This window comes from Penicillium samsonianum (genome assembly GCF_028829775.1).
Source record: "Penicillium samsonianum strain IBT 33392 chromosome Unknown utg000001l_segment0_segment0, whole genome shotgun sequence".
NCBI classification, from domain to species: domain Eukaryota; kingdom Fungi; phylum Ascomycota; class Eurotiomycetes; order Eurotiales; family Aspergillaceae; genus Penicillium; species Penicillium samsonianum.
Window position 1 is genome coordinate 1,063,956 of NW_026643259.1, and position 24,650 is coordinate 1,088,605.

Genomic DNA, 24,650 nt, shown 5'->3' on the forward strand with positions numbered 1-24,650 from the left:
TGAGGCTATCTCGAGGCCATCGTAGTGTATCTGTCCAATTTGACTCCCAGGCATCAGACCCATCATTCGTGTCATGTTTCTTTCATCTTGTATGTCATTTAATGCAAAGCTGGTTTCTTCGCCAGTGGCATCAGTCGTGAATAGTAGAAAGTCGCCCGAGTATCAAATGCAAAATGCAACACGTAAAGCCCTAAACCAGACAGTCTGAATAAGTAGCAAAATAAATCAAGTCTGCTCGCTCTTCGCCGGAATCACTCTAGAACACCACCCACACCAACCACGATACAAACCCTTCTCCTCCCTCTGAAGATAATTCCCCGTCTCCCTCTCATCCTCATACTCAACAACACAAGCACCAACATTAACCCTCTTCTTAGACTTATGCTTAACAATGCCACCCAACCCAATAACCTCCTGTCTGAAATACCCGGGCTCCTCATCATCATGGCTATCCGTCGAGATACCAACTCCCTCATGACCAAACGACGGAGGAGCTGGACTCTGTGCATTACTACTGGTCTCACTCCCAGACCCAGACCCCTCATCAGCCTCACAGTCAACCTCAAGCTCAATCTCCTGTGCAGCAAGACAACTCTCACCACGCCCGCACTTAACGCCCTGGCAGCCTTCACCAATACCAGTGCCCAGCCCGCCGCCAAGGTACGTGCTGTAGCGGGTGCGCCAAGCCCAAACACGACGGTATGTCGTGTCATTACTGCGCAGCGTCATTCCGCACTGAGTGCACAGCCAGACGGCTTCCTCGCAATTGCAGGGGCTGCGTGCGAACGCAATTGCCGCGACGCTGTTCTCGTCCCACGTGTCGAGGGTGTGCGGGTCTGAGGTTGTGTAGGAGAGGTGGGAGGAGAGTGGCGCTGTGCCGCAGGGTCGACAGAGGCGACGGATACGGTTTTTAAGGGTTGGTTGGGAAGGGGGTTTGATTGTGCAGTTCTGCAAAACGGGTTTAGCGACTTGGTGGTCTTTGTTGGGGGGAGGGAATTGGCTTACTCTGCATACAACCTTGGCGCAGCGTCGACATTCGCCCACCATGTCGCGCGCGCATTTGCCCACTTTTCCCGCGGGTCATACGGCTATTTTCGCCGCTGCTGGGACGGCTTAGTAGTCGTATGACTGATTTGACACTGTCTGGGAGGACAGAGCCGCTGTCTAGCATCTCTGCTAGGGTTTCGATGTATTCATTCTCGCACCGGAGAGTCTCTCTCGCTAGTTGGTGGCGGAACGGTGCCAAGTTCACGTGGAACTGGCGACATGTACTCGAGAGCGCGTAGAGGGTATTCAGGTCGATGGCGCGAGCGATTTCTTTGACGATGCTATGGTGTGACGTGTTAGCTGGGTCTGGATCTTATTAGCCGGCTGTTAACAAACAAACACATACGGATAACAGCTCAAAGCCGCCGAGAATCCATTCCGATTGGGGTTTAGAATCTCGTCGGCCCTTTCATTCGGGGAAGTAGGCGATGTGGATAAGTCGGCCGGCTCCGACGCGATGGGGTCAACCATCAAAGGGAATGGCTTCCCCAAGAGTGCCGATCCGTCGGGAAATGCATCGTCGAGGTCGACAAATACCACCATGCTGCTCCATCAGAGGCCTTTTCTCAAGATCAGTTTCATCAGATAAGATCAGGGGTCTTTATAGTGCCCCGTTCATAAGCCTAAGGAACTGAACCTTGGAATGGTTAGGTGGGATGATGACGGAGGGATTAATTGCCGCTCCGAAGACCGGGGCGGTGAGTTAGTGATCACGTTTCTCTATTTTGACTTGTCTTTGTTTCAGAAAGGTCCCATATGTGGATAGAACAATCATTGAATGAGATACGTCATACTCCCCTAACCTCGGCCAGAACACCGGGGAGGGCCATCCTCAACTCCGATATGGAGTATATAGGGACATAGCTAATCCCCATGGGTAAAGGCTAGACTAAATGTAGATCTGGATCAGTGGGTATAGCCAGTTATTCTTATTGCCGGGGAAGGTTGGAACATGGTATTAAATGGTTCTGATTGGAACCAACTCTTGCATTCATATGTAGCGAAACACAGCTATATTATCACGGCAATTATCGCCCTCAACTGGATATATATGTAAGGAGGGTCAAAATCAGTCGCCCACAATTGGGTGGCTTTCTTGTAGATCATCCATAGATACTCAAGACACTCTCCCCAACATGCATCACCCCAATCAGTTTACTTTCTACACGGAGATTCATCCAGTTCCGATTCTTTAGCTGATTTTTGAATCCAGACCTATGTTTTTGGCACTGCCAACTTGTTTGACAGGGATCAGTGACCAACGATAGACGTGGAACGAGTTGGCCATCCACACCTGAGTCTCACAACAAAGACTTTGGCCAAGCGAGCCGTCGAACGTCTCGGTTACCCGATCGTGCATTCGCCTCCTTTGTCTTTACAACGCTGGACAGGGAGCCGTATCTTGAAAGGTGTATTGCAACTTTGTGGGATTTGGAGGTAGTCTGTGACGAAGCATGGCCCGTTTATTGACCCATCGTCAAGCTGAAGAGCTGTAGGTATATGCCTGGGGGGACAAGCTCTGGTGAAGATTTCCCAAGCCGATGCTAAGCATGCACGCAGGCACAAATCCATTATAGCATATTTATCAGCAAATGAGCTTCCAGAGACTGCTGCTATACTGAGGAGCGAATTGGGCATTGCAGAACACGACTTTGATGCAACTGCAGTGAAAAAATACGAAACACTGTTAGAGAAGAAATGGACTAGCAATGTTCGCTTACACAAAAAGGCAAGTTAGTATTGCAGATCAATCATTGTGTTTTTCACCTCTAAGCTTTTGCAGCGTGGGCACTAACTTCCTTTTTTTATAGATTATGGACCTCGACTCCCGAAACGCAGCTTTGCAATTTGAACTTGACAATCTGACCCCTAACTCCCTCCTCACACGCAATCGAGACCCAAAGTCTTGGCTTCCTCAACACCCCCGGTATTCACTGCACTCCCATCGCAATACTATCAATTGTATTGCTTTTCATCCCAAATATTCCTCTATTGCCTCCGGATCCGACGATTTCACGATTAAGATATGGGATTGGGAACTTGGGGAGTTGGAGATGACACTCAAAGGCCATACAAGAGCAGTTCGTGGTCTTGATTATGGCTGCCCTCCCGGGGCTGTTGGCGTCCTTCTAGCCTCCTGCAGTTCCGATCTTACCATCAAGTTGTGGAATCCAGCGGATGGATATAAGAATATTCGGACTTTACAAGGACATGACCATATTGTTAGCGCCGTCCGTTTCATACCAAATGGGAGCTTGCTTGCTAGCGCAAGTAAGGATATGGACATAAGGCTATGGGATGTAACTAATGGGTGTTGTGTGAAGACGATACAAGGCCACACTGGCTGGGTGCGAGATGTTTGTCCGTCTCTCGACGGGAGGTTTCTCCTTTCTACTGGGGATGACATGACTGTTCGTTTATGGAACATTACGGCGAAACCAGAAAACAAGTTGACATTAAGCGGTCATGAAAACTTCAATGAGTGTTGCGTGATTGCTCCACCGACCTCATACCGGTACCTTGCTCTATTAGCCGGGTTGAAAGTCTCACCTACGGGAAGTACGACTGATTTTTTTGCAACTGGATCGCGTGACAAGACTATCAAACTCTGGGACGCCCGCGGCGCTTGCCTCATGACGTTGGTTTGGCATGATAACTGGGTACGAGCAATTGTTTTCCACCCTGGAGGCCGATATCTCCTTTCTGTCTCCGATGACAACACATTACGTTGTTGGGACTTAAGCCAAGGAGGAAAATGTGTCAAGACGCTTAGGGATGCCCATGGAAGTTTCATTACCTGTTTGAGGTGGGCTCCAGGGATCCTCAAAGACCCCCCCACGGATGCTGTTAGTGCTCCTGTGAGACAGGCCTTGGAAGACACTAAGGCATATGGAGAAAATTCGTCTGATGTGCAGATCCGGTGTGTCATTGCTACAGGTAGTGTTGACCAGAAATTGCAGATATTTGCGGGCTAATGAAAATCATTAATGAATCACGAGAGGGAAATCAATTACGTCCTTTTTATTCTCCTCTCATACCCTCGCAGGGTCTCCTTTTTTCGGTTCACTACTACTTTGTAACATGTGTTGTAGAATTCGATTCCCTAAACCCTTGAGCCCACCAAGAGGGCACTACTAAATAGTATCAAAATAAAAGGACTTGGAGAATAAAGCGCTGTAAAGGTATAGATCCGCGTCTCTTACCTGATTAGGAAACAAAGGGGAGTCCATGGGTACATATATTTAATTAGGTAATTATTAAGTTTCTCCCCGGGACCGGCCAAGGTTGGAGTCATCCATCAAATGAACTTTCCCCAATTCGTCCGAGTAACCGAGGAACCTTCGTTTTTCTGACCTGGGGAAATTAGAGTGGGGGTTGATAAGCGTCTGATATCCCACCCCTCATATCCCCCGCTCTCCCACTTCTTCATCATCAGCCATGCCGCTCAACGCCAAAGCCGTATACTCCCGCTCGGATGCGGACTACGTCCCATTTGCCAGTCGACGGAGTACCGTCCACAGCACCAAGGGCATCGTATCATGCACCCAACCACTAGCCGCTGCTGCGGGTCATAAGATCCTGAGCCAGGGTGGAAATGCAGCGGTATGCACCTTGTTCAATTCTATGTGTCGCATTCAACTTCAACAATACTGACTTTGATACTCTTGTCCAGGATGCCGCTGTTGCCGTGGGTGAGCCTCCCCTCCAGTTGCATAATCACACCAGGAAACAATGAACTGATCTCATGCTTCTACAGCGGCCGGACTTAACATGACTGAGCCTGGCTCTACAGGCATCGGAGGTGACATGTTCTGTCTCTTCTACAATGCCAAGACGAAGAAGGTTCATGCACTCAATGGCTCTGGTCGGTATCCTGGTAATGCCAGCTTGGAGAAAATCCGCAAGGACCTCGGTCTGGCCCCTGGTGAGCCTGGCAACATGCCCATGTTGAATGCTCTAGCTGTGACGACCCCTGGAGCGGCTGCGGGATGGGTGGATACAGTTGAGAAGTTTGGTAGTGGGAAGTTATCACTCGAGCAGATTCTACAGCCTGCTATTGAGCTAGGAGAGGAGGGGTTCCCTGTGTCGGAGCTTTCGTCTCACGGTGTAAGTATTCAATTTCCAATCGCAATCGCACCAGAAACTAACCCGCGCGCAGTGGAATGAGTCCGAGAAAGATATCCGCAATGCGTCTCCTAATTTCCGTGAGATGTTGAAAGTCGATCCTTCAGCTAAAGATGGCGTGCGAGCTCCACTTCCAGGCGAGATCATGAAGAATCCAACTCTAGCCAAGACCTTCCGCGCGCTCGCTGCAGAGGGCAAGAAAGGATTCTACCAGGGCCGGATCGCAGAAGCCATCGTTAAGGTGGTGCAAGACCAGGGTGGCTATGTGTCACTTGAGGATCTAGCCTATCACGCCGAGATCGGGACGCAGGAAGTCGACGCAATCTCACTCAAGTTCACTGGTCAGGACATCGTCTCCAAAGCAACACCCGGCACAGATGGCGAAGCCAACCAGGGCGTTGAGATATGGGAACACCCACCAAACGGCCAGGGCATCGTGGCATTAATGGCACTCGGCATCATGGAGGAACTCGAGAAATCAGGCAAGATCCCCAAGTTCACCGAGGCCCAGCATAACTCAGCCGAGTACCTACACGCCGTGATTGAGAGTCTGCGTATTGCCTTCGCCGACGCAGCCTGGTGGGTCACAGATCCAGACGTGGAACACGTACCTTCGCAAGGCCTACTCGACCGCGCGTACCTCGCAGAGCGGGCGAAGCTGTTCACACCCGAACGCGCAGCGGATATCATGGACCACGGCAGTCCAGCGCACAACCACTGCGACACTGTGTACTTCGCAGTGACGGACAGCGAGGGCAACGGCATCTCTTTCATCAATAGTAACTACGCTGGGTTCGGAACAGCCATCATCCCTGCTGGCTGTGGCTTCACGCTGCAGAACCGCGGTGCCAATTTCTCGCTGCAGGAAGGCCACCCTAATGCCCTGGCTCCGCACAAGCGACCATATCACACTATCATCCCTGCCCTTATCACTAATATCTCCGATGGCTCCTTACACTCCGTTTACGGTGTCATGGGTGGCTTTATGCAGCCTCAGGGTCATGTGCAAGTTATGCTCAACATGCTTGCCTTCGGCTATCATCCCCAGGCAGCGCTCGATTCGCCGCGCTTCTGTCTTGCCGCGCCGAATGATGAGAGTACTGACCGCACGGTGTGGGTTGAGGAGGGTATTAGTGATACCGCTGTAGAGGGACTGCGTCGTCTTGGTCACAAGATTGAGGTGTTGAGTGGTTGGAAGCGGGCTACGTTTGGTCGCGGACAGATCATCCGTTCGTACTACGATGATGGGAAGCTAGTTTATGCTGCAGGCAGTGATCTTCGAGGAGATGGCATGGCATTCCCTTTGCTGTAGAGGTATCCTTGAGAATAATGAAGATGAAGATATGTGCATAGTCACAAGGAATCAGCTATCAGGAAATGCAGGATTTTTACTTTACTCTTTCTGTTTCTGTTGCTGTTTCTTTTTCTTAAAACATCCTCATAGCTTTATCATCGGACATCTCTCCCGGCATACAACTGACTAGACCAATGAATATGCACTTTATAGCTGGGCTCAGATAAAGATTAGTCTGTTCCAATACAACCTTGGAAGCAAGTCTATGTTAAACCTTGTTTTCTATCATATGAGTGTCCGGCACCTACACATACACCCTAGGAAAGCGCGGCGAGAGATGCATCGATATAAGGATATAGGGAAAACCCTGGAGGTGATAGGTACAAATCACCTACACAACTGTGTCAGTATACAGCACCCACCACAACACCGCTCCGTACTCACACTCTGCACTCCATAACAACAACATGCACAATGCACCGAATCCAATCAAGGATCGCCGAAACAAAACGCAAATGCACATCATCACTCAAGCAGGCAGGTGGTCTAAATGATTGGAAGCCAAGGCCTCGAAAAGCCGCGTGACTTCAACGAGAACCCCTGATCGACACGCCAGACTAACTGTGCCCCACAGTCGAGTCCGCGACAGCTCTTTGTAGAGAATACTCTGTAGAGGAGAAAAAAACAATAAGTATACATATTCACATTCATATTCATGGGACAAGAAAAGCATCGTGACATAATATAATATATGTATGATCGTAAATCAAAGAATACCACCCTCAAAACCCCCATCTCGAACTAAACTAGTTCATACTCCATACTGACTACATAGTCCCAAAGACCAAATCCAGATCGAATCCCAGAAAGCCCCAAACTCTCCACGGGAAATAAAAACGACCGTACCAGAATCCACTGCAAATATTCCAAATCCAAACGGGAACGGCCAATTCTCCAAGACCCGGAACCAGTCTAGCGGGAATACAAGGTGGAGAAGAGAAGGTCCGTATACCACATTGAGAATAGCCTGGGTACCGCGTTGACTCCATCTCCAGCGTTAATTAGGTAAATGGTTTTTTTTCGGGGTGTCTGGGAATATAAAGTGGAGTTGGTCGAGTCTTGGCCAATGGTTAGATAGAGTGTACAAAGTAGGGCGTCGGAGATACGGCCGAGAGTGAGAGTTTGGGTGGACATTTCCTATGGAATTATAAGCTGTGGGACCTGGACCTTGCAAGGTTGGAACAGAGATTTGATATCCAGTTCTCGCGACTAATGCCTTGGGGGATGGTTTTAGGTATAAGACTGTACCTACAAAGTCTCAATTATTGTTTTCTTTCCAAGGTTGCCCAGGTGTCGAGAGGTCGCTTTGTTTCGCTTTCATAAGCAAAAGTTTATCCCGAGGTCACCGGGCATTTTCTAGGGAACCCATTTCCGCTCAGATCGGAGATCGCTTATCTCGCTTGGGTCCACGGGTATGACGGCCAACCGAGCCACGGCTGTTGATTTAATAACGTTGAACGTTATATAGGGAGTTCGGAGGATTCTGGTTTATCATTTCATCGAATTTGAAGCTATACATTTATAAAATGCCGGGGTATGGTGGGATCATCCTAAAACGAAATTCGCGGTACATTTGAATGGCCTGCAGGGGTATAAATGGTATAGTAGACGAGAATGGCGAAGAGAAAAAAAAAAAAAAAAACAATCATGATCGTGTCGTCGAAAAATCACACATAAAGAAACACGTCAAACAAAGAAAAAGAAAACATCAAATATACCTCCCAGTTCGTATCTGGGACACAAGACTAAAGAATCAACCAACCGATATCGGGAGATTAGTTATCTTCTTTGGCCTCTATTTGGAATAATTGTGGGCGCGCGTGCTGGGAGCGGCTGTGACCGGTGGATCCGGAGTCCAGGCGGTCACACTCCGGGCAAGAATGGAGACGGGTGGAGAGCCCTGCTAATGACGATTGAGCCATTTGTACTCCGTACTCCGTACGGAGTCGAGACCGCCCTCTAAGGCACACCAGTGGCCCTCGGAGTTCCCGTCCCTTGGACCCACATCTGTTTTCTTTGCCCTGGAGTCCAAGGTTTTCCAGGGCTGTTGGATCGTCCGCGCTGGTTTCATATGGAGGGAAATTCCCGGGTGGTCGTATAGTCATGAGATTTAGCCGTTTATGATCAATATGATTTGATCAAAGAGCTTCGATGATATTTTCACATGGCCCAGCTCACGGGCTGGAACTGGTGCATGGAGTGGACCTGGTCGTCGTATGGAAGGCAGTCTGCACTGGACCATGAAGGAGAGGGGTAGTGGCACTGAACGGGCTGGTGATATATTAGTCAAATGGTCATACTGAATAATGGCAAGGAAAACTCACTGGCTGGATCATATTCTCCCCCATGGACATGGGAACTAGATGCGACGGAGGCATGCCAGCATCAGTATCCCAGCGGAGGGGAGTGTGCATCTGAAGCGGGGACGAAGTGACATCGCCCTTCAGGATATGCTTTTGATACTGGTCGATGACAGACACAGACGCGGAAGAGATGGAGGAATTAGATTGGGGAGGAAGAGAGAAAGTCGCATCCGACAGAGGCGAGGGGCAGGTCTCTGCGGGGGAAGAATAGAACGGGCTGTCGTCGACGGACTCGGGGAGCTGACTGTGGAAGGCCGGGCGGGGCTGTAGGGGCAAGTCGACGCCGCTCCACATTAATGAGCAGTCGTTGTTTGCCAGGCCTGGGTGAATCCCAGGAGCCACGAGTGAGCCGATAGACATGGAGTGTGAATGGGAGGTTGCAGTCAATGTCATTCCGTGCTCCATTGACATACAGCGCGGAACAGGGGACTCGGTTAAGATGGGTTTTGGCGTGTTGGATGCCCATGAGGACTGCTCTGTTTGCGATTCAAGTTCGCTGCCATTATTGTTAGTATGCGCCATATCCCCAAAAGCTTCCCGTAGTTCTCACTGTCTCTCCATGTGGCGCGCAAGTAGGTCAGCGCGGTGGAATGCCTTCTTGCATCCTTGTGTTGTGCAGCGGTACGATGCCTCGGGGTTGTGGTTCAACTCATGGCGTCTTCGGTGCTCAGCCCTGGTGAAGACCTGCAATGGAGTCAGTTCAGTTTGATTGGTCCGATAGGTGTAGATGATTGCGCCGACCTTTCCGCATGATGGGTATTGGCAGGCGTGTACACGCTTCCCCTTCTTGGCCTTGCTAATGCGATGGGTGGTTGGTGTATAGGTGACGGGCATAGTGGCATCTGTTGGAGAGTTTGGACGCATGTTGTTCTTCCGGCCCATCATGTTGGAGTTGGAAGCAAGTTGAGGTTCAGGTGAAGAAGAGGAGGAGGATACAGAAGGCGAGTTCAAGACAGAGACGATATGGTTTGGACTGATGTGCCCTGTGGATCCCCGGGTCATGGTGTGTAAAGAGAATGGAGGGGAAAGAGTAAATAAGTATGGGGGAGGAATGGAATGATATAAGATATAGATATGAGGCTTTGAATTGTGAATATGTAAGCTGCACAGAATCCTGAAAGAAGAGAAGAGATGAAGAAGAGAGGAGGGTGGACTGATATAGAGGGAACGATATGCTCTGTTCTACAGATCTACGAGAATTAATAAACTTTGAGTAAATTGGGAGGAAATTAATATGTGCTAAAATAAATAAAATAAAATAAAATGAATAATACATAAATAATAATAATGGATTAATCCTCAAAATATTCATGCTAATAATAATTCCAACAAAAATAAATCCAACATAAGGCTAACTGAGGCTAACTGAGATTAGATCCAGGGAAAAACAGCACGGGCGTGGAGCGATGATCGCTCTGCGGGATGATCAGAGCATAAGCCGTACTAAATTTATACGACAGGGGCATTGCATTAGTTAGAGCCAACATGAGTGCGGCTGAGGCGCACTTTCCAGTACGCCCTTAAGTGGTCTATAACAAGAAATTGGGCGGAATATCCCGCTGTGTTGGTTCGAGATAGCGTAATTTCGCTACCGTCGTCGGTGGAATGGGCGTTTACTATGAATTATTTAGTGTCTATTACCCTAGTTATGTAAGTATACAGTGCTTTAGTTACTCCATAAGAGAAACATTAAATCGATTCCAAATCATGCCCCAACCTTTTTTTTAATTAAAAAAAAAAAACCTCCATGGAAAGGAAAATGAAGCCGCCAAAATGGCTCCGATATTCCAAATCCCGCGTGGACGTGGAGCCGCTTTCACATCGAGGGCTGCGAGTCCAAGCTCCCACGGAATGCAACGGGTTTGCCCCCATCAGAATACTAAGGTAAATATCAGTGGGGCGGGCGCTGGTTTAGGCAACTCGCAGGTCCAGAATGGGAAGCGCTATTCCGAATGTAGTATGTAAGAGGCTCGCTACAGGGCTGCATGGGTACCGACTACTGACTGGCGGGGGAGTTTCTGGATTAGGAATACAATCCAAATATAGAAGATGGGAATTTTCGATAGTCTCTATTTTCTTTGTTGCTTTGAATATATATAGCAAAAAGCTCACGTTGGGAATGTTGGATATGTTGGATAGGATCTCAGGAAGAACGGGAGATCCGGTGGATCCTTGGATCCGACCAAAGCCTCAACCAAACTTGAAGTCGGTTAAACCGAACTTGCCCGAGTCCACTAAACCAAAAAAGAGAAAGGGCAGAAATCAACAAATTCAAAAATCAAAAATCAAAAATCAAAGAAAGCAAAGAAAGTCAGCCTAGTGGGGGGCCCCGGGGCCCTTGGCTGGCGGGTCTTGGCGTTTTGTCGTTTTCCAAAGTTTACGCTTTTGTTTCAGTGCGCCGATCCTTGTCTCTTGGAGGACGGATACCCCAAACTCCCGGCTCCGAATCTCAAAACGTCTGAGTTCGTCCGGGGGAATCCATTTGGTGTGACGGTTACTATATTTCCTACTATATCCTACTATATTGTCCATACAACTATTGATTTACATAAAGGTATATGAATCCCCATACACATTCTTGTCCCGGGGGCCCCAGCACCTGGTGATTACCAAGGTAAGTTGCCCTGCACCCCGCCCCATGCGACATTGCATAACCGGAGAATAGCTCCCCTGTCACCCTCGTGGCAGAGCAAGCATCAGGAGCCGAATCCCAGACCAGTGGAACACATATCACTGCATTAATACACTATCTATAGCAAGGTCCTAATATACATCGTACTACTGCATCACTAAAACACGCTATGTGCACCATCCCTGCTTTCCCTAAATTTCTGGAAACAATCCTTCTTTCTGCAATGCACATCCCCAAAAGGAACAAGGAACAATAGACTAAAATAACAAGCGGGAGTGCACATTATGCAGGGGACCTCGAAGGATTATTCAAGACTAAAATATGTCCCGTGCTGACGCCCGTCACTATCGCGACCGTTTTACTTGCGCAAATGCCAGACAAAATACGGGCACTAGGTAGGTGGCTGTGGGGAGTGTGTGGAATCGGCTCTTGCACGGTCCACCGTCTACAATGTATGTTGCAGATTAGGAGGATCCCCGATGAGAATCTTGATCTGGACTGCAAGGCGTTTTTGCAAGGGTCTTGAAACGTACTTTGTATTTGGATATAGATGGGAAACCGGAAACAGAAAGAGTCACATATGCAGCGTGCGGGAACTACCACAGCCTGTTTCCCAGGTTCCAAGTTTAGACAGACATGATACATCCGCTCTTCCTTGTTTATACTTGCCAGAAGAAGTATCATCTATGTTTGATCGGCTGCTGCGGCTAGGGTCAAAGAGCGGGCTTAGCCTGGGGTTTGTACGGAGTATCGACAATGTAATTAAAGCTTTTATTTGTTTTTTTTTTTTTTTCCTTTTCGCTTACTTGGACTAGGATTGGAATCGATCGCCATTTGCTATCATAGATAGTCCTGTTGTGCATAATCTTGATCTAAGCCGCTTCGGGTGTAGAGGGACACAATACTAACATGGAAGTGTACAATTGTGGGCCAATCGTGGTCTCTTGCGAGGGAATTCAATGCCCGGGATCAGGTTCGCGGTATTTCCCCCTGTGCTTGCAATTTCCCACATGGCTGGTGGTTGTTAGTCTCCTTTCGCTTCTTAGCGTGTGTGGATCATGGAGACTGCTTCAAATCTTACGGATGAAGGGGCGATGATGTCGCCAACTCATCTCTATTTTTTTAAACAGCGCTTATTATTTCGTAGTGCTGTTGGGATCGTCAGCCAATTGCCATTTAGATGATGCCGATAGCCGAGTTTGAGGGATTTGGATATGTAATGTTGAGTACACCCAGGTGGGATGATGCTGCATTGATAGTGTCTTGCAGACCGAGCTGCCAGTCTTGGGGATATCTCTCGAAATCTATAAAAAGTCTATCAACTCTATTAACACTTTTTTTTCTTTTTTAAGATGAAGATTACTCCGAATAAGCCTTGCGCCTACAATAGCCACGGGTGGCATGAAGAACACGAAGAAGGGGCATACAACATACTTTGTACGGAGTACAAGACCTGATCGTCAGTATAGAACGAGCGAGTCAGAGAGCTCGATTTAATGTTGGTTCTTTTTTTAGATGCTTACAACACGGGTGGACATGCATACATACCAGGCCGTGCACGCTAGTCTACTTTTGTATTCTTATAAATTTTTAATATGTTATTTGGCCATGATCATTCTGTTCATTTATCACATGCTATACACAAGACAAAAATTCGTAGTTTTATCAATTTTATAAATTTTATCTTGGATATATCGTCTATACTACCAGCAAATATATCAAATTATTGAACTTCCGCCTCGTCCAAGATAGAGGCACAGACAACTGTTTTTGTTGTACCACTCTATATGGAGTACTCCGTACATATACGCTCCCTCCCTAATTCGTTCCTGATCGACAAAATTCACCCGAAACTAATCTGCGGGTATGGAGTAGCAATTCCTACCATGGCATAATTCGAATTAAATTACATCAAATCAGAGCTATCGCCAACGTGACCCCATCCATGTTCCTGATCCTTAAAGCATTTACGCGATTCCCAAACGGGATCGACATGGGCGCACCCCAGAGTTGACCCGAGTTGTTTAGAGTACATCCCTTGAAAAAGTTAGATTTACACATTTGGATGACTTCGATCTGGAAAAAAAATTAAAAAAAAAAAGTAAAGAAAATATGGACCCATTTCGGATCCGGAATACGTACAACATATATAACAACGTATATGCACCCTTTTTCTTGTCCCCACCAGGCCCCCTCAAGCTTTAGAGGCTCTTTGATTCCAATCAGGTTCACTTTCGTCGAAAGGTGGCCATTCCGGGTCTCTCTCGTCCGCCCCCAGGTTAATCGATGAACCCCCTTTTTAATCTCCGGTAATGGTGGATCTCACGATTTTCAGGAAGGTTAAGCATTGAAGGAGAAAGTGGCAAAGTTACGGATAAGGCTGATGGCGTTGTGAATATGGGTTGCCTGATTCTGCAAATATATGTTGTAACAATGATATAATAAGGGTGTGCCATGTATCATAGGCATCATGGGTTATTCCATGTAAGGTGAATCTCACCTCAGATCCAGTGGCATCTGGTCTGATTGGTGGAAGTGCCATTATTTCTGATTCGCTTGGTCGAACGAGATAACCCGCTCTATGTAGGTCTGGGCACTCCCTAGAACAACTCTCTAACTTTGGTTAATAAATATCGCGCAATTGTTACTAAAGCGAGAAAGTGGCCCTAAAAGTCGGGTTCGCTACACATACTCAAAGTAGTCAGCATACCCCTGCTCCGGGGCCAATAGCCGGGAATTGCGGCTATTACCGATGTCTCGGTTGAACTACGGAGTTACAACCTGGGAGCTTTTTCGCTGGCATTAGCCGAAAAGAAAGGAGAAATCGGTTATACCCGAGGACTATAGCTTTTCTCTTAGACGGTGTAGTAGGTTTACCCCTTACTTGGCACATCCCGAATGATTTTGCAAATCCCAAACCGTTACGGTCTAAATCAAAAGTCGAAATTAATTATGCCCACGTGGAAAATGGCCTAAAATGCCAGAAATGGATTGTAAGCGCTGGTGTACATTATACAAATCGGGTTAGTTCAGACCCACCTGGGCACTCGGTTATGCGATTATCCCCGTTATTCCTCCCCGGGAGGGCCAGGTGACAAGATGACCTTGATCTTGTTTACGTTCTTCCAAGGTTGTTTTAGTCAAATCAGCTCATCTTCTTATTTCCCCAGGGCCCTCATATCTGGCACGTTGTCAGTAGATCCACAATCGTCAACGCCTCGATTCTTGTCTCTCGGATGCAACGGGTCCTCGGGCGTCTGTGTGGCTCGATGTACCACAACATGTATATATTAATGTACAACCTACCTGATCTCTCGCCAGGCATAGTCTAGAGCGTCGAAAAGTGTGATCGATCTGCACTCATGGTCCAGTCCTGTCGAGCAGATCGTCGCTATCTATCAAGGTCTTTTCGGTCCACCTGGGCATCGTCACTGATCGTTAGTAGCTGAGGCATTTGTCTTCCAAGCGGGTTCACCTGCCTGCATTGACTAAAGCAAACCATACCGAATACAGCACCCTTGCAGGGATCATTCGAGAGATTAAACGAATATATGACGAGAAAACGACTCGTCACCTGCACAATCGTCATTTGCACGCGACAATCCCTTTATCCATGTCCCGAGATCTACCATACCTACCTAGTGCTATATCATCTACCAGGGTATAATGACATTCTATATACATCGTCATCAGGGAATCTACCCATGCTTCCTGTTCCTGGGGTATTTCCCCACACGGGCTCCGATCGTAGTAAACCTTTCACATATTAAAAAACAAAAAAAAAAAACAAGAGAGTCGAGGTCTGAACTCTACAAAAGTGGAGCAACGGTTTCCCGAAGTTGGATTAATAAATGAATAATCGCAGATTTTCTCCTTTTACAAGAAAATATTCGATGTAAGCAAAGAAAATCTTCGATGTAAGCAAAGTCTCCATACTTTTTCCCACGTTTACGCCTTTTGCAACGATACGCCAATGGCGTAAAAGCGTAAAACCCCCTGCAGCTCCTGGGCCATTTAGGTCACGTTTCAGATAGCCACGTCGATCAGGCCATGCCATGTGGCCACCTTTTGCAAGGCAGATTTCGAGTGCCTGAGCATCGATGTCTATATCTAGTAATGATCATTGCTTTTTTTTCCGTTCTAATATTCAATATGTTGTCATGACACCACTATCATGATTCATGATAATTCATGATCCCCCTGCATACCTACAAAATACATGGAAGTCGAATCTCTCGGGAAATTATGAATATGCACAGTACTTTGTAGTGTTTTGTACCCAGTACCCGAGTCTACGGCCGAGTCCAACAAGGACAATGACATTAATTTTAAATCCACCTCTTTAATTTCTCGATTTCCAGCGGGCTTGCATTGGGCGTGCATCAATGATTATTATCCCTGTAGCCCATGTGGCTACATTACACTAAAAAGGGAAACAAATGAGAGCTAATTTAGGGCACGTAACCATGCAGGCACTACTGCAGGATATGCATGCAGCTGGGAGTGCCACTAGCCATTTTCAGGTAAATGTACTCTGTACGAAAGCATTGATTGTTAACTCAAACAGGAATAAGCGACTTTGTTGGTTTCGTCTGTTACCATGTCCGTGTCCGCGGACAAAGCTGCCAGTCGTTGGGATCAGGAAAGTGCTCGTGCTGATCCGGGATGGTTTTGGTGGCTTTAGTCTCTTTTGTACTTATTTATAACCATTATACTCGATATTATTAGTCTACATATGTACAACAGTTGTAGTGCATTTTACTTGGACGAAATTCTCCCGATCGGCTACATTTCGACGCATAGGGTTAAATTATCGCAAATCAGTACCCTAGAGCTATCCTACATATTTAGAGCACGCGAAGAATTAACGCAGAATATTACCAGGCACATTCCAAGGTTTGTATTTTAGTAGTGCATATGTACGGAGTAGGTTGTGGGTGGTTCGTCCCAAAACCCCCAAAACCCGACAGTATTGGGGCTCGGGTTTTGCAGGGAGGAGGGATGTTTTTTTAAAAAATTATTTCGACCAAATACTTTTATTTCTCAGTAATTACTAGATAGAAAATATAACTCTAAGCCAGAATAAGTAGCCGACCTGCACAACAAAGGGGTGTAAATGACCTCGGCAAGCATTAATTTACTTTATTTACTCCAGACATTGCAGTCTCCCAGTATGGGGCAAACTAGATCTACAACGTATATTATACACAGATCATGGTTCGCCGATTCCTCCGATTACCCCTTTTTTGTCATTTCCTTATAGTACAGGGTTTCTTTTTCGGAGACATATGGAGATATACGCTCTGCCCATACGGAGAGTGGTATCTTCCGATGTGCGACGGAGCTAATTCCTTCGCTCTGCTCCGTGCCATCGAGACCACATGGCCAAAACTGTGGGCCTTTGCAGATCACTCAACGGGTGTCGGTGTCACAGAGTGCTCCCCAGTTTGAAGTCACTAACTATTTAGCCTGGTTACTCCATAGGTAGGTTGCTGTTTAGAGAGCATCACACTAAGCTCAATCCAGCTATGCCCTTTGAGTCTTTCCAGCATACAAAGTAGACTAGCTACTAACTAGCATGACTTCAAAGGTACTACCTTACAAAGCTAATTAAGGAACATTACACTGTCTTTTTGCACATAGTCAACGGCAGGATCCCCCATCCGGGGAGGAATTGCTATTCCGCAACAAACAACCAACAACAGCTTTAAACCAATCGCGGTAGAATTACCCTGCCTAGATGCATTCGAGTGTAGGGGGGCATAACCAACGACTCAATGATAGACGATCACCACGCGCATGACATCATGTACAACCGGTGTTCTGGGCGCATCTGCCTGGTCATGCTTGTTGACGCTGTTGGTTCTGCTGCAATTTCCATTGGCTCGTTGTTCTGCAGCGTGAGGATGATCGTGTAATAATTGTCCGACTGGGGGGGGGGGGCTGGAAATAGGAATGGTTAGTGTGTTATCCTTGCACTCTAGACCTTTTTGAGATGCAATATACTATGTACCATGTATGGAGTAGATTTGTATTGTCTATTGATCGGCGTCTGTTCGAGTCCATATTATTTCCGGGAATATCGGCAATTTACGCCGGAATCTCCGAGACTTTCTTTATATTTGACGACGTGGGTCTTGAGAAGAAATACGGGACCATGTACGGAGTAAGTACGGAGCAGGGAGTAGGAGAGTACTTGGCAAAGAGTAGTGGCACTCTTAGACTTTGATGCGAGTCAAGTAGATCCAAAACAGCTTGCCCGAGCAATCTCCCTGCTCTATTAAGGTTAGTCTCCGCCTAATATCTCTTAGCGGGTAATCTCCAGCCCCAGCAGGAATTACTCCATCCTTCCTTCGGACAAGGGTTATTTCAGCAACACACCTGATTTATCAGCTGTAACAGACTACCAACTAAACTAGCATGGCTAGCATCCTTCAATCTCTTTTCTCTCTCGCAGGTCTAGATCGTCACTAGATTAGTGCCCCTTGGAGCCATGTGGCTGTTAAATCCGGTCGAAGTCCGGTTCAAGTCCGCCTAGCCGCTGTTGGGTCTGTCGTTGATCTACTTGGGCCGTCGATCTCAGCGAGTAGTATGTCATGTCCGGCCCCCGGTCGGCGGTTCGGGGGGTCGGGGAGGAGAGACCGTGCGGTTATGGACTAGTTAGTTGGCTACTGTTGGGACTAGCCAGCTGGCAGTCATGATCCATGTGGCTTTTTTGAGGTCTGAGTGTATCTCTTTTTTGATGTCATGAAAAATGAGGGGATAGAATGCTAGGCATCAGCGAAGGGTAGTTGGTGGTTGTCCCCTTGTCCCAAAAAAAGGACTACCTAAAGACTACCAAAAGACTACCAAAAAGACTATGTACGGCCAATCATTCTTATGTCTATTCAATTAGGAAACTTGCATTGGTCATCTTTTCCAACTGTCTCACATAGTTCATTTCCTATAGTAGTGATACTGGTTCTTAAATCAATATAACCAGGTCAAGGTCAACTATATATCGATTCGCATGCATTAAGAAAGAGGTACGTATATACAGACCTCGAAAAAAGGCCATATAAGTCATGACGCCAGCTGACTAGCCCCAATAGCAGGCAACCTTGGAATCAACTAGTCCCTAGACATGCATGGAAAAGTCCTCTATACGGTTTGCACCCGTCTAGGTACAAAACTAGTTTGGTCCAAGGCCGGAGACCGAACTGGATTGTTTGATGCTTTGCTCAATCATTTCTAGGCCAAGAGCGATGGTCAAGGGTTGTGAATAGCCTCATTTTGCAGCCATGGATGGGTTTGGAAGGAGCGTTGTTTGCTCCTTCCCAGACAATATCAGACGAATATCAATCTCAGACTCATCTGATATGTTTTTTGATTGACACGCCTTCCAGTATTTGTTTGCCTCGTCGAGACTGAGGTTCTTATTCTTCCATCTACCTCTTGTTTCCTCTTCATCCCTCATCATTTGCATTGTGCTTCTTATTCTTTCTCAGTCTCTTATTCTTTCATTCTCCTCTTGTTTTCTCTTCATCCCACATCATTTGCATTGTGCTTCGATATCACTTTCCCATTGAACCCTTTTCTTCTCTACTACAATATGCCTCCGATACTTACTCCCGAGACGGCTGAGGCGCTTGCGACGAGTCTGGATGTTCGCCCGGAACTTCTCCAATACCCTGTTCCGATCGAGACGGGCTGGTGCATCCACTGCTTCAGAGTAGCGGTGCGTGAGTGGGACGAGACTGAGTGGGTTAGGCCCTTCAAGGTGAACTGCATTCGCAATACCGTCACTTCCAAGCGTTGTCAACGATGCTTCCGTGCCAGCGACAAATGTGAACTTGTGAGTATACTCATTCCTCGGATTTCAGTGTCATTCCGTTGTGTATTGTACCCATTTCTAATTCTCTTTCGAAGATCTACGAAGGTATCCGGGGCCACGGTTTCGAGCTGCACGCATTGCTCGAGTGGGTACGGGAGTTCTGGATCAACGAGGGATCTGGAATCGGAGAAACAGACGATGCTGGGCTGGTTCATGATATGGAGGTTGTTCGGGCCGTTGCAAAGGCTGTGCGAGATCTCTGCTCCGGTCTTGATTGTCTGATCAAATCCCACGGGGCGGCTCAGAACTTAGTGCGCAAGCGTGGTCCAAGTGCTGTGAGTCTATCCCATTCCTTGTTCTTTTCGTACACAGTTCACTGACATTTCAAGCGGCTTAGCCAGAAAACGCCTCCTACATTGAGCATTGTCTTTCTGAGCGTCAATTCTTGGAACTTCCACCTCCGCTTAACCCCCGTAGCGATGGTACTCCCCACCCGAAGCGCGTCCAGTTCGAACACAGTTCTCGACAACACCTTCGTCTGAGCCCCCATGCTGACTTTGGTCTGGCTTGGTACCACATCGTTCTCAGGTTCAAGCATACCATCGAAGAGTTGATTCGAGATGAATTCGATCACAGCGACCCCAACATCGTCACCTGGTATAACACTATGTTGGTGACATTCCCCTTGACTATTCCTGTACTCTAAGTACAGGTATAGTGTTGTCTTCTAGCTTTCTTCGCATTTTCTTTTTTTCTTTTCAGGTGACCTTTGCGATTCGTTGTGTCCCTTTATGCTTTCCATCTAGTTGTTTGCAACGTTTCTCCATTTTATGTGTGGTGAGACATGGATTATGGGGAATCTGGTTTGCATTTGAGCTCTCATACTGAATCAACTGGTTTGGAGCTATTGCCTCCGTTTCTTGTACCTTGTAATGCCTCCTCCAGCGTTATTCATTTCCTCTTTGTTTATATGAAAACACAAGTATAAAAGTGATGCGCGTGACTTATTCCAAGGTTGACTGCAATAGACCTCTCCCGAGGTGGTCATGTCAATCAATATATAGTTGACCTTGACTGGGTCATATTGATTTATGAACTAGTATCAGCAGGCCTATAGGAAATGAACTATTTGAGACTGTTGAAAAAGACGATCAATGCAAGTTTCCTGGTTGAATGGACATTAAAGCACCCAGAGACGCCAGAGATATCCAAGATATACATATGAACTACTAGCAGATCTAGCTTTGACCAACAAAACCACGATTGGTTTAGTTTACAGGGGAATGGTTTACAGGACAGGGGCATGACCACAGACTGATGTGCATATCCATTCTCACATTAAGTACAGCTGATTGATCTCGCCTATTTACAATCACCCATCCCTGGGTCAGACCAAACCAGAGCGAATTGCAGAACGCGAGAAGCTCATTATGGGACCGATAGGCAAAGATCTGACTGGAAACAGGAAAAGAGACCACAAAGGAAAAAAAAGTAAAAAAAAGAATCACATAAAAGGAATGATTTGCTCATAAAAAGGAAAATATCGAGCATTGAGGGAGCCGAAATAGAAAGAAACGCCTTTTCGAACACAACGTCTCTATATCCACCGAGACTTCACTATAATTGAACAAGATACAATGATCGGGTCTTCAGCAGAGAAGGCCGGTGGTCGTAGACCCTAAGAGGTGCTGGTTGAGAAGCAGGGTAACGCTGTCTGAGATGTTGTCACGGAGCAGGTTGGTAAAAAGCAACTCAAGAGACGGAGAGAGACAGCAGGGCACCAGCTAGGGACACCGAGGTCAAGCCATATGCCGTTTGGATATCATAAATCCGCTGAATAACCCAGGTGAAAAGTAATGACAACAGGATAGGGAAGCTCTCATAAAGTAGTTCGATGGAGGCTGAAATGAGGTGGGGTTTCGCTAATACCAAGTGGAGAGAAGAACGAGAGGGAGCATGAATGGTTCGAAAAATGGGTATTGGTTTAGCGATCGGGGTTCGTCACCTGCATCATAAGTCAGCTTGGAAACATCAGGTTGTTATCGGGTGTCGCGCATGTTTACCTGCAAGATCCGGCGAGAGAAGTCATGGTCATCATCGATGCTGCCATTGCTTTGGCGGCGCTGAGCCATGTAGTCGCCATCGAACCGAGAATCGGACATCGAGGGCGGGCCAGAGTCACGGCCATAGCCGCCAGTGGCCCCACCAGCAGCACCGGCCTTGTTCTTCTTGGATCGCCACCAGAAGAAGCCAGCACCGCAGAGAGAAGCGAATCCGACCACTCCGACCACGACTCCGGCCGCAATTGCGGCAGTGTTCTTGCTCTTCGAGGACTTTTCCGCGATATCTTCTTCAGGGACGCTGCTCGCGCTGGCCTGAGATGTCGCCGTCTCTGTCGTTTCACCCACAGTAGTGGAAGAAGTGGAGGCAGAGCCGTCGGTTTGCGTCGTAGTTTTGCTGTCGCTACTGCTCTTGGTTGTGGTGGTCTCGGAGTCGGAGTACGTGGGAACATTGTCTTGCAGATTTGTGGTATAGACAGAGTAGTAGCCGGAACCACCACCTATTCGAGATTATCGTTAGCCAGTCAATTCTCTAAAACCGATGGATGGGGGGTATAGACATACACATATCATCGGGCCAGCCACTGCATGACTTGCTGCATTTGTCGTTTGAAACCTTGGCGCTGGATGGTGGTAGCGTGTTACCGCACACACAGTCAGAGCCTCCTGTCAAAGCAAATGCCGCGTAGTCTTTGGAACAGTGGTCCAGGCACCATCCGGAACTCTGGTACGTCCAGGTCGTTGACTTTCCGTATCCAGGAATGCTGGAGTAGCAACCCTGGAGGGTCCCTAATGGTGAGCCGCGAGGAAGTACCTTGAAGTCTTCTGCAACTGCCGAGGTGGCTGCCATTAGCACACTGGACACCACAAGGGCGCCTTGAGTGTTGAAAAGCATGATGTATTGGGAGAGTAGGGAAGTTGGGTGGAAATCAGCGTGGAAAGCAAACACCGCTGGACACAGTCGCAGGGGTGATTGACGAAGGACTGGGGACGGCCTGCGTAACCCTCAAGAACTTCTGTTTGAATGTATGCAGGTAGACGTCGTTTGTTCTCAAACTGTCCACCACGTTGGTATTGAATTATTCAGATACTCAGGGCGTATCTAACGAGGAATTCGGTTTTGCGATCGGGAAAAGAAGAGTGAAAGGAAGGTGATTTCGCGTTGTATTGACGGGTACCCGGAGTACGTGGTCGAGCAGAGGTTCACCCCCTACAAGTCGGGAGAGAGTGAGCGACCGTGAACTAAGAAGCAGTTCAGTTGATAACCCCCAAAATAAAGGGAGTAAACGAGCGAAGAAATCGGGTTGTCGGTAACGAATGTGTGCAAAGGGGAGATGGGAAGATTAGGAGGAAAGAGAAGTGACGGATAATGGATCCCTTGGGAAAGGGCCTGTTAAGGGGTCTGTGTTCCCCGGAGAAGGTATGAGGTACTTGGAATATGGGGGGAGGGCCTTGGTGCGCTCGAGTACCGGGTACTTTCAGCGCAGGTCTTTCACGGGTGGTTTCAATGTTGTTTGCTCCTTGTATGGTACAGTACCAGGTATACAAACAAACAGCCCTCCAATGATACCTCAAAATACATTTAGTAATCAGGCACCCGCCCAGGTAAACCAAGGGACCGTGGTGGATCACTTTCCCATTTTGGTCAGACACGGCAGCTGGATGGAGCCCTCGGGCATGCCGCTAGTCTACTTTGGGCGCCAAGCAGTGATGATGAGACTCTCATTGTGTGAACCTCGTCCAATATTCAATATCCAATATTATTTAGGTATTACTCTGTACATTGGACTTAGGAAAGATCGTCTTTGCCACATGAAGAAGACCCTTGATGACGACTTAGTGTTCTACCCCTCAAAAATTGTACAACGCACAGCTCAGTTAGCCCTCGGCTAATGATGCTTTGTTCCGTCTCAGGGTCTGCTTCCATTGATCTGCTGTGTACTCCGTATAAATGACCGGTCAATACGGAGTATATGTACGCCACGGTCCTTTGTGGCTGACAAGGGCATCCTTGGCTGATGGTCGAGGGGAAATTCAGATCTCCATTTGATAGATTGCAGCCGAGTCTTACCGATGAAAGAAAAAGAAATACCATTTCATCATGGAACGGGCTCATTTCCCACCCAGGCGGAGCCAATTTCAATACTCCGTACAAGCGCTAAAAACTTTCAGATTCGATACATGTGTACTCCGTACAAATGTAACCACTGCGTACAACATGAAACTTGAAGGATTTAGCAAAGCATTTAGCCTTATGCTTCGAGTAATCGCACCTTATATCCATCACCAAGTATCTCTTCTTTGTCCCTGTTCATGCCCCTTTTCCACGTATTATCCCAAATTATTCCCATGGGTAATGAGCGGCCGCTCCCGGGTGGGGCGTACCAAATTATGATCAGTCTCGACTACATTAATACACCGTACCGTTCCTGTAACAAAACATTGAACAAAGCCCGCTTCAGCCACGGTATGTCCATAACGCAATTTGCGCACTATAAAATAGGGTACTGTGGCTCAAGATCTATGTGCAATTCTATACAATCCATATATGGCACCTACTAGGGTTGTTTTCAATCTTGCACTTTGTATGTAGTATATTGTACCTTGAACCTTTTCTTCGAGGCTTATGTGCTTCAATTGTTTTGTTCGTAATTTGACTGCATAATACCCGTGGACATATGTATGTGGTATTATTAGCACTGCCTACTATGTATTCTCATACATAACATCCCTGGAGATATCGGAGGTTATTTAATCCAACCACGTTACTATCATGCGAGAATTACTGACTTTGAGACATTCATGGGCCCTTCACTGAATGGAGAGATAAAGTTATTGGTAAATATGCGGCCAAGTGCGCGCTGGATCGCGAATGTATATAATGTATCGGCTGTACCTTGCAGATCTAGTCCCTTGCAACCTATTCATAGCTACGGAGTACAAATTCTATTGTTATTGCAACTGTCTGACCATGTAATATAAGCCTCAGGATCTATATGGGAATAAAAGGCCTAAGGCCTTCAACGGTCAACAGAACTGCCTGCGCAGGTAAGCATCTCGCTACGGACACCACCACGTTTGATAATTATAGCCATATCAATGTCATCGACCCAATTCCCTTCCAAAGGTTCACGGCCACAGGTCCACAGAGCAAACAATAAATGCTCAATGAAGAGCGATCTTCCAACAGTGAGACATATTACTCATCATCTGCTCAGGTCCGACATCCGAGTATTGCTAGCCCAGAGCCTCCAAA

The 24,650-nt window shown here is 47.2% G+C and overlaps 6 protein-coding genes across 6 annotated transcripts; 3 read left to right on the top strand and 3 right to left on the bottom strand.

The window, feature by feature from the left end:
* Positions 1 to 225: 225 nt before the first annotated feature.
* N7471_000416 (uncharacterized protein) lies at positions 226 to 1,590 on the bottom strand (the record flags this gene model as incomplete). The annotated part of the gene is made up of 4 exons (XM_057273137.1): positions 226 to 948; positions 1,006 to 1,067; positions 1,141 to 1,328; positions 1,394 to 1,590. 4 exons carry the CDS (start codon positions 1,588 to 1,590, stop codon positions 226 to 228), a joined length of 1,170 nt encoding a protein of 389 aa, XP_057141316.1.
* Positions 1,591 to 2,501: 911 nt separating this feature from the next.
* On the top strand, positions 2,502 to 4,022 carry N7471_000417 (WD40 repeat domain-containing protein; the record flags this gene model as incomplete). Its single annotated transcript, XM_057273138.1, has 3 exons — positions 2,502 to 2,539; positions 2,608 to 2,758; positions 2,859 to 4,022. 3 exons carry the CDS (start codon positions 2,502 to 2,504, stop codon positions 4,020 to 4,022), a joined length of 1,353 nt encoding a protein of 450 aa, XP_057141317.1.
* A 463-nt stretch (positions 4,023 to 4,485) lies between these two features.
* On the top strand, positions 4,486 to 6,484 carry N7471_000418 (gamma-glutamyltransferase family protein; the record flags this gene model as incomplete). Its single annotated transcript, XM_057273139.1, has 4 exons — positions 4,486 to 4,650; positions 4,721 to 4,739; positions 4,805 to 5,154; positions 5,207 to 6,484. 4 exons carry the CDS (start codon positions 4,486 to 4,488, stop codon positions 6,482 to 6,484), a joined length of 1,812 nt encoding a protein of 603 aa, XP_057141318.1.
* Positions 6,485 to 8,686: 2,202 nt separating this feature from the next.
* Positions 8,687 to 9,891, bottom strand: N7471_000419 (uncharacterized protein; the record flags this gene model as incomplete). The annotated part of the gene is made up of 4 exons (XM_057273140.1): positions 8,687 to 8,797; positions 8,851 to 9,385; positions 9,440 to 9,573; positions 9,631 to 9,891. The coding sequence occupies 4 exons, from the start codon at positions 9,889 to 9,891 to the stop codon at positions 8,687 to 8,689; spliced, it is 1,041 nt and encodes a 346-aa protein (XP_057141319.1).
* A 9,221-nt stretch (positions 9,892 to 19,112) lies between these two features.
* On the top strand, positions 19,113 to 20,040 carry N7471_000420 (uncharacterized protein; the record flags this gene model as incomplete). Its single annotated transcript, XM_057273141.1, has 3 exons — positions 19,113 to 19,355; positions 19,430 to 19,669; positions 19,732 to 20,040. The coding sequence occupies 3 exons, from the start codon at positions 19,113 to 19,115 to the stop codon at positions 20,038 to 20,040; spliced, it is 792 nt and encodes a 263-aa protein (XP_057141320.1).
* A 1,278-nt stretch (positions 20,041 to 21,318) lies between these two features.
* N7471_000421 (WSC domain-containing protein) lies at positions 21,319 to 22,289 on the bottom strand (the record flags this gene model as incomplete). Its single annotated transcript, XM_057273142.1, has 3 exons — positions 21,319 to 21,339; positions 21,398 to 21,894; positions 21,959 to 22,289. The coding sequence occupies 3 exons, from the start codon at positions 22,287 to 22,289 to the stop codon at positions 21,319 to 21,321; spliced, it is 849 nt and encodes a 282-aa protein (XP_057141321.1).
* Positions 22,290 to 24,650: the final 2,361 nt, after the last annotated feature.